Below are 11,540 nucleotides of genomic sequence, written 5' to 3'. Positions count from 1 at the left end.
CCTGAAATAACATTGACCCTGCAGAGAAAAGGAAGGCCCACAACTGGCCCAGAAAGCCAACCAGAAAAGAGTGTATGTACCCTGGCAGGACACAGCCTAATCTGGAAGATTCAGAAATGCTCTAAAGCCAAGTGTTCATTTATATTGTGGTTCCCAAACTTCAGTATAAATAAAAACCATCCTGAATGTTTTATAATACAGATCCCTAGGCCCAAGAAACTGTGATTCAGTAGTTCTAGGGTAGAGCCCAGGTGTTTAGACTTTTTTAAAGGAAACTAGTAACTCTGATCTCAGGAGACCATGGAGTATATCTATGGAAACAGAGCTTCTAGGGGCTCTACGGCATAGGATGTGGAGAGGGGGATAGATGAAGTGAGCCCTCCTTCCCAACCCCCACTGAAATAAAAGCAGAGGCTTCCAGTTACCATGTATTTAGTCCTTCTCTGTGCCAGATACTATGCCAAATCTTTTACATGAACTATTTTATTTAATCCCTTATAACCCTGAAGTTCAGATAAAATAAGTGACTTGCCCAAGATCCCTCAGCTGAGTACCAGAGCCAGGACTGGGACCCAGATCTGAATGCAGGGTCTGTTCGTAACCAATATGTCCATGATGTTGAAGAGGGTTTCGGTGCCTAGTACCTGATGACAGCAAAAGAGAAGCTCTGAGGCCGGCCGAGTGGCGCGTTGGTTAAGAGTTGGCTTGGGACGCCAGCTCTGAGCAGCAGGGCCCTGGTTCAGATCCCACATGAGGGCCAGTGACATTGCCCTCTACAGCTAAGATGGTGAACAACATCTCGACCTGGAGCTGGGCTGCCTTAGTCACTGGCGACGGCGTAGGTTGCAGCCCCTGCTGCAGTGGGATGCCATAAGCTACCATGTGTAGCTGGCAGCCAACATGAGTGGCCGGCAGCCGGTGTGAGCTGCCAAGAGCTGCCATGAGCGACCGTCCAGAGGCCGGCGACCGATCTGCCTCACCCGGGAAGAGCACAATGATAATACCAACATGGGCCAGTGAAGCAATGTTCTCCACAACTAGAACAACAAAAGGACAGCAACTTGTCTGTTCCCCTTCCCCCGATTCCCCAGCGCTGTTCCCCTCCCTCAATTCCCCAATAAAATCTTTAAAGAAAAAAAAAAAAAAAGAGAAGCTCTAAAGCCACATCTGCTCTGCAGTTGGGTGTGGGGAGAGCCCCACAGGCCACAGGGTAAGTAGGTAACCACTGCCAGAGAGGTCGCAGGCGATCAGGCTGGGAGGAACGATGGTAGCTGGGCTAATGAGGTAAGGACTACATTCCTGGAGTGCAAAAGGGACACAGGACAGAGATGAAAAGTGTTGCAGTGACAGATGGACAAAAGGGGTTTTAAAGGAACTGACCATCCTCAGAGAAATCAATGGAACACCATGGAAAGCTTTTGGGAAGCACAGGCCCAGGGCCCCTGATGGTCTGTGGCCCCTGCTGGTTAGTACTACATTTATACTCTTCAACTAATTGGAAAAATTAGTTTGAAGCACCAGAACCAAGGCCAACTTTGGAGCCCAAGATCCTCTATAGATTATTAAATCCTCATCCTCTAAAGGGACATAACAATAGGACCTATCCCAGAGTTACAGTGAAAAGTAAATGAGATCATTTGAATAAAGTGCTTAGCATAATGTCAGACACATTACAGATGCTATAATCATTCATTACTACTAATTAGGACCTATACCCACGCTCACCAAGAAACCACAGCAGCATCCAGTTCATTTGTGAAAGACAGTGAAGTCAAAGGTGGTCTCTTTGGGTTGAGGTTTTCTCTCTCCAGAGAGAAGTTTTTGTTAAGGGTGCTCCTTTTTATTTTTATTTTTTTAATGATCTCAAGAGAAAAAAAGAGTCACCTCCCAAATAGATCAACAATTTGATGAAAAACATTTTAGATTTCCCTTTACCTTCAGTTCTGACATTATCCAAACACCAACTTGATCCAACTGTTCCATCAAACTTGTTCTGAGGGAAACATGAAGCTACGGGGTTCTGTACTTTTTCATTCAACAACGACCTTTTCGTGTATCAGAACTGACTGTGCCTGTTGGATGAACTCCTGAAAGTTTTCAACTACCTAAGAGAAATACCCCAAACAAATGAACTTTATTTTCAGACAACAGATCCAAATAGGCCAGCAAGACTTGACAGCTGAACCATGAACATATGGCCTCACCTCCAGGAACCCCTGATATTACAAAGAAAGCCCCATTCTTCCAACCCCTCACCTAGCCTGTTTGTTCAGAGTGAAGGAGAACTGATGAGACAGACTTCCTTGTTGCCTTACAGCTACGTCCACGACCGCTCCCCCCCAGCACCCCCCGCCCCCCAGCACTAACCCCTGACCTAACGAGGTCCTGAGGAAGTGTCTTGGAAAGCTGAGACCCAGTGGAATGATATCGGTAAAGCTTGGAAAGCTGAGACCCAGTGGAATGATATCGGTAAAGCTTGGAAAGCTGAGACCCAGTGGAATGATATCGGTAAAGCTTCCTCTAGGGAGTGTCTCGGTGTCGACACCTGGTGTGGAATGATATCGGTAATCTCCCTTTATTTGTATAGGACACCGCACAATGGCGCTGTCCTGGGGGCTGTGCAAAGGCACAGTACATGTTGGAATACAATGGGAGCTGGTTAATGGAAAACAGCCTTAAGGCACATGATACACGGTCTTTGAGTAGTTTAGTTTCACTTCCTTTGAAATTTTCTCAATAAAAGCCACAGACGACCTGATTAGGGGCTCAGCCCAGTCCTCTAGGCTGATGCCCCTTGGTCTCGTTCTTATCTGACTTTTGTCTCTTGTGCTCTTTTCAATCTGCTTCGCCCCTCTCGTGTCCCATTTGCCCTTGCCACGCAGGACGTGACACTTCCTGAGAAGGGAGCATTTGGGTGGTTTTAGATTAGAAAGGAATGAAAAGGACAAGAGAAATTAAGTCTCTCCATAAAAGAGAGAAAGGGAAAGAATATTACAGAACAGATTAAGGTCACAGAACAAGACCAGAAATATATAGCCCGCCCTCTGCTTCCATATCCTGCACTGGGTCAGTCTGAACATGGCTTTGCTCCCATTGGTCAGACTTGACGTGGGTCCTGAAGATGGTGGACCAGGCCTGTCCCAGTAATCATTATCAGAAAATACATCCATGACAAACCCAAATTCCTAATTCCTGAACCATCTCAAGTCACCCCATATTATAGTAGCCACTCAGGAATAGAAGTTTTGTTTAAAAATACAAACAAACAAACAAATCTGCATGTTTTAATTCAAGAAATAAGTGAAAGTTCGCAAGCAATCCAGGACAGGTTCCAGGAGTCTGCTCTAAACAATCAGTCGTACTTGCTGCAGAAGTTCAGGCTCCACAGAATCACTTTGGCCAGTGTTTCCTGAGATGCTCTTTCAGCTGAGGAACGGAAGGCAGTATCTGCTGGCACTCGTGACAGCGGAGAGGCAGCTTCAAGAGCTCAGGCATCCCGTCTCGGACAGTTACTCTGCCAGCCTCTTGCACCATCTCAATCACAGCTGCAGGCAAGGAAAAAAGTTCAGAACCCTGCTACTCTGGAAACCCAATATAAGATACAAAAAAAAAAGGAAATATCTGACTCTAAATAAAAATATGCCAGGTATCCTAAAACTAGTAAATTTGACTTATTGTTGGGAAAATGAGCTTGATCAGATTCTAAATCTCAGCAACCTATTTTTGAGATGATTACGTTCCTCCGAAATATACTCTAAGCAATGCATGTTACTGTGTCAAAGGCCCTGGGTCAACGGTAGCTGTCATTGTTAACATCCCAGCATAATGAAGTTCCACAGAATATACACTGGGGAATGCTTCCTTCTACACACACAGCCTTCCCCTGTTAACTACTCTTGGTACGAGGCAGCCCCCAAGCTTCTACCCAGTTGATGGCAGACGAGACAAAGAACTACTCAGAGCTTTCACATCTATGAACTCCAATTATTCTCAGGACAATTTTTAAGTCCCCTGTTGTTATAACAAAACATCTTTTTGACCTTGACATAACAGCTTTCTAGGTTCCCCAAAAAGGCTGCTCACAGCAAAGTGACAATCCTACTACAATCCAAATAATCGAATTTCTTTTAATGAGGCTCTCTTTATAGGGAACACAAAGTTATACATGGGCTTTTGAGATCAGATTATTATTAAGGGAAACAACTGAATCACATATAAAAACAGCTGAGAAAATGAAACAAATGTGAAAACCAAAGCTTTACCTTGTGATTCTAGGAAGTATTCTGTATTGAAAGAATTCCAATGTTTTTTGTTTTTCAGGCAAGGAGAATCAAAGTCTTGGCTGATCACATGAAGGTGTACGTGGCTAGTTGAGAGGGGGGAAAAAACTGATGAGTAAATCCATTAAAAACTAAGGCTTAATCAAAATGACAAACAGTATAAGTATGCGTAAAATATTGACAGTGTTTCCATTTAATTCAGTTAATTCATTAATTCACTTAAGAATATTTACTGCTCATTAAGTACCTGGTAGGGCCAAGCACTATTCATTCTAGCACTGGGAACTGAGCAGTGAACAAAATGGAAAAGGCCTCCGCCCTTGTAGAAATTATATTCTAATGAGGGGAGACAAAGAAAATATAACAAATAAACAAGGGAAATTCAAATCATTAACATTGCTAAGAAAAAAATATGGAAATGTGATGAGAGTGCCCAGCGGGTAGAAGTTGCTCTTTAACTAGAGGGTTTTCAGGGAAGGCCAACTGCAAAGGCCCTGAGATGAGAAAGCTTAGCACAATACAACCAAGGAACAGAAAGACGGTAGGTAATATGGCCAGAATGGTTGGAGCCAAAGAGCAGTGACTTGGAATGAGCGAGATCATAAAGGGTCTTATAGGTTGGCAAGGGGTTTGCATTATATTCAAATTACACTGGGGAGCCACTGAAGGATTTTAGGTAGGGGAGTGCTATTATCTGAATAATACTTTTAAAAGAGGACTCTAGGGCCGCTGTCTAGGTCGCTAGGCGCTGCGACCACGCGAAACCCGCAAGGGAGGCGAAGCCGGTTCAAACCAGCGGCGCGAGCCACCTGCTTGACCCCCATCCCGGGCCATTTCCCCGGCAATTTGCCCGTTTCCATAGGAGCGGACCCCGTCCCTCCATCCCCTAGTTCCTCCTCAATTCCTCATCTCTTCTGGCAGCTCCTCATCCACCCAGTCTCTTTCTTCTCATATTAACACATCTTCTCCCAATGACCCTACTTGTGCCCCTTCTGTTCCCAGCATCCTCGCCCAGATCCCCAGGTTGCTGCTCACCCGGGTCCTACTCGTGAGTATCGGGCCCGAGCGGCGCTTTTTCTGTCCTCGTTTATTCCAGCTCTTTTATTCTAAGATGAAAACACTGCCACTCGCTGATTGGCTGAGCGAGGCTGGAAACAGGCATTGGCCAATCAGCAGGCACCAGCCCGCCTGGCGGCTAGCGGAAGCCGGTTCCGGCCGGACTTGGAGACAAACAAGACAGCTAGCTGACAGAGGCAGCGGTGGGCGGAGCCTACGTCCAGCCACCTTAATCTGGAGTCTTGGCCGCACCGGAAACCCCGGAGGCATTTGCCCTATCGACTCTCCAGAGCCCCACCCCGAAGCCTTCGCCCGGTCTCCGGCTCCGCAAGTCGGTGCCCCCAGACTTCCCCAGCTGCACGCCCGTTCCCCTCGCGCACCCAGCTCGGCTCCCGCACTCCGCTTTCCTCCGCCGGGCTGCATAGTCCCCACCTTCCTCTCTGCACTGGACACCACGCCCCGATGCTCTAAGCTCCGTGTGGGTCGTTCCACTCCCGCCGCCTCCACTGCCTCCTCCCCAGACAACGCTGCCATTCCGTCTGTCTCGGGCTTCTGGTTCTGATTTCTCGCTCTCCTGCCCACAGTGTCCCACATCCAGGTGCTGTCTGCCCATTCCGGATCTCTGGACCCCTGTGCAGGCGTGGTGTGCCTCTCCCCTGCTCCCTCGATTGACCGACCTCTTTCCTGAGTCCCTGGAAGGTGTCTCTCAGGGATCCCTAGGTTGTAGTTTGGGGCTTGTCTGTCCCCTAGGACGGTGTCACCTCTTGCCCCATTCAGACTTTTACCCCCTCCCTTTAGACCTCTCGGGAACCCCCACCCAAACCGGTCATCTTGCTTTCTGCCCAAGTTGACCACTCCATACCCACTGTCCTGCCCCACCTCCACCCTATTCCCAGACATCTCCCTCAGGTAAGGGCTCTCTTTCAGGGTGGCACGGTGGGCAGCACCTAGCTGCAAGAACAAGTCAGGCCTCCGGGAGGATGCATGGAGTCGGGAGGGCTCCGGCTCCCAGTCTGATAATTGAGCTGGACCTGCCCGGAGGACTGCGAGAGCAGGGGGATGGGGCCCGGCTCTGAAGGTTTTGCTGCCCGGCTTCGTCTCCCGGATCAGAGGCACTAGCCCGACCTCGGAGGACCCTGAGTGTCCCCCACATTCAGCTCTGTCACCCTGGCACACTCTTGGAGCTAGCTTATCATCCCAGGGCTATGGGAGCCCCAGCAACCTCCTGTTCCATGTCCCCTGGTCCGAGAGCGCCCCCTGCCGCCCTGAACCGGTCACTGGCAACCTCGCTCAGACAACAACAACAAAAAAAGAGGACTCTAGCTGCCATGTGGAGAAAGGACTTGCGTAAGGCTGGATACAGAGACCAGCTGGGAGGCTGCCGCAGCAGTACAGGCCACAAATAATCACGGCTTAGACTAGAGCTATAGCAGCTGAGATGACAAGAAGCAATCCAATTTTGAATATATTTTGAAATAGAACCAACACAACTTACTAATGGATTGGATATGGGCTTGGGGAGGCACCACTTACTGAGATGGATAAGCTCAGGGGAAAAGCAGGTTTGGGGAAGAAAATCAAGAGCTCTCTTTTAGACTTGTTAAACCAAGTAGGATGCCTTTGTGTATAGCTTTGACTCTTAGAATCAGTAATACTTCATATTCCCCCAATAAACATTCAAAACCAACCAGTACATGTGAGAATCCAAAGTGGAATATAAGCCATTACAAAACTATTACATGATAAAAAAAAAACATACTGAAGAGGGTCAGGAAGAAAATAACTAACCTAATTAACTTTGGAAAACAGTATTTTCTCTGGATACTATAAGGATAAAAAGAACTGTATAGGGGCCAGCCGAGTGGCACGTTGGTTAAGAGCTGGCTTGGGAAGCCAGAGGGCCCCAGTTCGGATCCCACATATGAGGGCCAGTGACACTGCCCTCTACAGCTAGGATGCTGAACAACAGCTCAACCTGGAGCTGGGCTGCCATGAGTCGCCGGCGACGGCGTGGGCTGCAGTCCCTGTGGCAGTGGTTCCAATGGGCTACCGTGTGTAGCCAGCAGCCAGCGTGAGTGGCCAGCAGCCACCGTGAGCGGCAGTCCAGAAGCTGGCGACTGATCTGCCTTGCCCCGGAAAAGTGCAATGATGGTGCCAACTTGGGCCAGTGAAGCAACCTTCCCAACTAGACTGAAGAACAAAACGACAGCAACTTGTCTGTTCCCCTTCCCCCAATTCCCCAGCACTGTTCCCATCCCCCCAATTCCCCAATAAAAAATCTTAAAAAAAAAAAAAGAACTGTATACACTGTGCTCTAATGAGTAAAAGTCTTTCTCACAAGGGTGAGTCAGCAATTCTGTAACCCTATTTCAAGGGTTACACAGTTAACCCTTGAACAGTGAGGGGTTTAGGGATGCTGATCCCCGACATAGTAAAAAATCATAACTTTTGACTCCCCAAAAACTTAACTACTAATAGCCTACCGCTGACCAGAATCCTTCCTAATACAATACACAATCAAATAACACATATCTTGTATGTTATATGTATTATATACTGTATTCTTACAATAAAGGAAGCTAGAAAAAAGAAAATGTTAAGAAAATCATAAGGAAAATACATTTACAGTATTGTACATATTTATTGAAAAACATCCACTATAAGTGCACCTGCACAGTTCAAACCCATGTTGTTCAAGGGTCAACCGTGTTAGGATTGAACAAATAAGTAAATTTATTGCAGCTAATGAGAGCCAGATTTCTCACTGTTGGAGAAAAAAGTTACAACAAAGGGGGAGACAAGAATGAATATTGTGGAGCTGGACTGAAATCAGAGGAATCAGTATGAACTCAAGATTTTCTATATACACATATAGGTAAATAAATAGAGAGGTGTGTGTTGGCTGTATGGGTTCAGATTCATGCATTTATTTCATAGCTCTATCTGCTGAGAGGACTAAGGAGCAAAGAGACCCTAGAATCAACATTACAGAAACCTAGTAACCAAGTCTTGGTTTATAAATATCATTCTCCAATAAAAGGAACTAGGGCTCTTTGGAGAAGTGGTTCATTCCAGGGCTAGAATAGGAAAAATATAAGATGAGCCTAGAACACCTTGTTCCAGAAAACAAAGAAGTGCTCAAAAAATGCTGGGGGTATGTCAAAGTGATACAGGAGCCAACCTAAAGGAGCTTCCAGTGACCAAAGCTGGAACACTTTGAGCAACAAAATAAATGATGATGATTAAATTAAAACCTATACGGGGTGGCCAGTTGGCTCAGGTAGTTGGAGCACAGGCTCATTGCACCAGGGTTGCCGGTTTGATTCCCACATGGGCCAGGGAGCTGCACCCTCCACGGCTAGATTGAGGACAACTACTTGACTTGGAGCTGATGGGTCCTGGAAAAACATACTGTTCCCCAATAAAATTTCTTTAAAAAAACAACAACACCTATACAATAAAATAAATATCCGTGAGTCCATACTGAAAAATAATTGAATAAATACATAATGGAGAGAAGGGACAGCTCTTCCATAAAGAAGAATTCTAATTAATAAATTAGAAGGGATAAGGGAAACATAAAATCGCCATTACGCAAACACCACAGTAGTAACTGTTGCAAGCAAGATCCACCAACAGAGATACTAAAATCACTAGGCAGAAGTTTGAGGAGAAATAGGATACTAGCACAGACTCAAAATAGTCAAGATATTCATCAATTACAAAGAAAAAAATAGTAACTCTGAGTTGAGAAATCTGGCAGATACCACCTTAACAAAGTGATCAAGTTTAATTAACAATTGTGAGTAATAAACCATCTGACATCATGCACTCCTGATATGACGCACAGAGAAAGACTCATCACATCTGCAGCATTTTGGCAAAAAAAAAAAAAAAAAAGAAAGAAAGAAAAAAAGTATAACCTCAATCTAATCATGAAAAAACATCAGACAAACCCAAACTGAGAGACATCCTATAAAAAAACTAGCCAGAACTCATCAACAGTGTCAAGGTCATGAAAACTAGGAAAGGGGGAGGAACTGTCACAGATTAAGGGAGGCTAAGGAAAGACAACAAATAAATGCATTGCGGGATCCTGGATTGCATCCTGGAGCAGAAACAGATTATAACAAAAATGGGTGAAATTCAAAGAAGGTCTAGAGTTTAATTAGTGGTGATGTTATGGAAGATTTTTGCTCTGCTTCGTCTTTTTTTAATACTTTCTAAATTGAAAATATATTACTTTTACAGTAGAAAAAATTATGTTACCTTTTCCTTTCTATAATGTTTATTCAAAATTGTATTATAAAAGGACATGTAAGTAGCAACTCTACCCACTGCTAATTGTTTCCCACCCACACCTAACACAGCTATTGCCTTGAGCACTCTCCCTGCACAACAGCATTCATTATATGAAAAAGGCATGGACACAGTGATTGCTATGTGCAAAGGGCTTTGTCATCAAGGGCTCTGCAGCATTAGGGAAATAGGATTAAGGATGACTCTTTGTCCTAAATTTTTGAATGAGGTTTTAACAATAAAAAATATTTTTTAAGTGAGGTAATAACATGCATCCACCCTATGACCTAGCAATTCCACTTCTAGGTATTTACCCAAGAGCAAAACAATGAATTATGTCTAGGATATACACAACAACACACACAAATCTCAAAATCATTATCCTGACCAAAATAAGCACACAGTATATGATTCCACTTACAGCACATTCTAGAACAGACAAAACCAATTTATGTTGAAAGAAATCATAACACTTGGGGGGTGAGGGGAGAATTAACTGGGAAGGAACACAGGGGAAGTTTCTGGGATGAGCATGATAGAAATGTCCTGTATCATGGACCTAGAGAATATTATGCTAAGTGAAATAAATCAGACTTAGAAAGACAAATACCATATGATCTCACTTATATGTGGAATCTAAAGAACAGAATAAACGAACAAACAAAACAGAAATAGACTCATAGATACAGAGAACTGATAGTTGTTAGATGGGAGGGGTGTTGGGAGGGGTGGGCAAGAAAGGTGAAAGGATTAGGAAATGCAAACTGGTCTTTACCAAATAGTCATGGGGATGTGAAATACAGTATGGGGAATATAGTCAATAATGTTGTAAAAACTATGTACAAGTCAGATGGGTACTAGGCTTATTGGGGTATCACTTAATAAATTATATAAATGCCTAACCACTGCACTGTACACCTGCCAACTATAATTTTAAATATATATATATATATATATATATATATATATATATATAATCACGGGATGCAAAATACAGTATAGGGAATATAGTGAATGGTATCGTAATGGCTATCTACGGTGTCAAATGGGTAGTAGACTAGTTGGGGTTATCACTTTGTAAGGTGTGTAAACGTCTAATCATTATGTTGTTTTGTATACCTGAAACTAAAAAAAAAAAAAGAAGAAAAAAAGAAATGTCCTGTATCTTGATCAGAGTGATAGTTACATGGTATATACATGATCAAATGATAAGTGTTATTATGCATTTTATTCTATGTAAGTTATGCCTCAACTCAAAAGAAAGAGTACTAACGGGGAAAAAATGTGGCACAAAAATTTCACTGGGTTAAAGTAACCAGTAATCTAAGTCATAATTACCCACCTAAATAAAATGTGAAGAATGTTGCGCACTTAAAAAAAAAAATAACCAAAAGAAATTCTGATAAGCGCAACAACATGCGCATCATGGGAATACCAGAAGAAGAGAGGGAGCAAGGGATCGAGAACATATTTGAAGTAATAATGTCTGAAAACTTCCCTAACCTGGCAAAGGAAATCAACATACAAGCCAGGAAGTGCAGAGTTCCAGCCAAGATGAACCCAAACAGGTCTACACCAACACACATCATAGTTAAAATGGCAAAGGTTAAAGACAAAGACAGGATCCTAAAAGCAGCAAGGGACAGGCAGCAAGTTACTTACAAGGGCACCCCCATACGAATAATCAGCTGACTTTTCTACAGAAACTCTGCAGAACAGAAGACAGTCGCAGGAGGTTTTCAAAGTGATGAAAAACAGAGGCCTACAACCCAGATTGCTCTATCCAGCAAGGCTATCATTTAAAATTGAAGGAGAGGGGGCCGGCCGAGTGGCGCGATGGTTAAGAACTCGCTTGGGATGCCAGAGGGCCCCGGTTCGGATCCCACATATGAGGGCCAGTGACAC

General features: G+C 44.3%; 1 protein-coding gene across 8 annotated transcripts in view; it reads right to left on the bottom strand.

Annotated features, from left to right (window-relative positions):
* Positions 1-3,268: 3,268 nt before the first annotated feature.
* Positions 3,269-11,540, bottom strand: part of APTX (aprataxin) — a 26,351-nt gene continuing 18,079 nt past the window's right edge. For all 8 annotated transcript variants that reach the window (XM_019624511.1, XM_019624516.1, XM_019624517.1 and 5 more), the window contains 2 exons: positions 4,263-4,366; positions 3,269-3,545 (listed from right to left, as the gene is read on the bottom strand). In XM_019624511.1, the coding sequence (XP_019480056.1) occupies positions 3,391-3,545; positions 4,263-4,366 (259 nt within the window). In that variant the 3' untranslated portion in view covers positions 3,269-3,390. The remainder of the gene's footprint in view (positions 3,546-4,262; positions 4,367-11,540) is intronic.

The sequence above is a fragment of the Hipposideros armiger genome, unplaced genomic scaffold, assembly GCF_001890085.2.
Source record: "Hipposideros armiger isolate ML-2016 unplaced genomic scaffold, ASM189008v1 scaffold_591, whole genome shotgun sequence".
Classification (NCBI taxonomy): domain Eukaryota; kingdom Metazoa; phylum Chordata; class Mammalia; order Chiroptera; family Hipposideridae; genus Hipposideros; species Hipposideros armiger.
The sequence above is the reverse complement of the archived record's forward strand: the minus strand, read 5'-3'. Positions and strand labels throughout refer to the sequence as shown.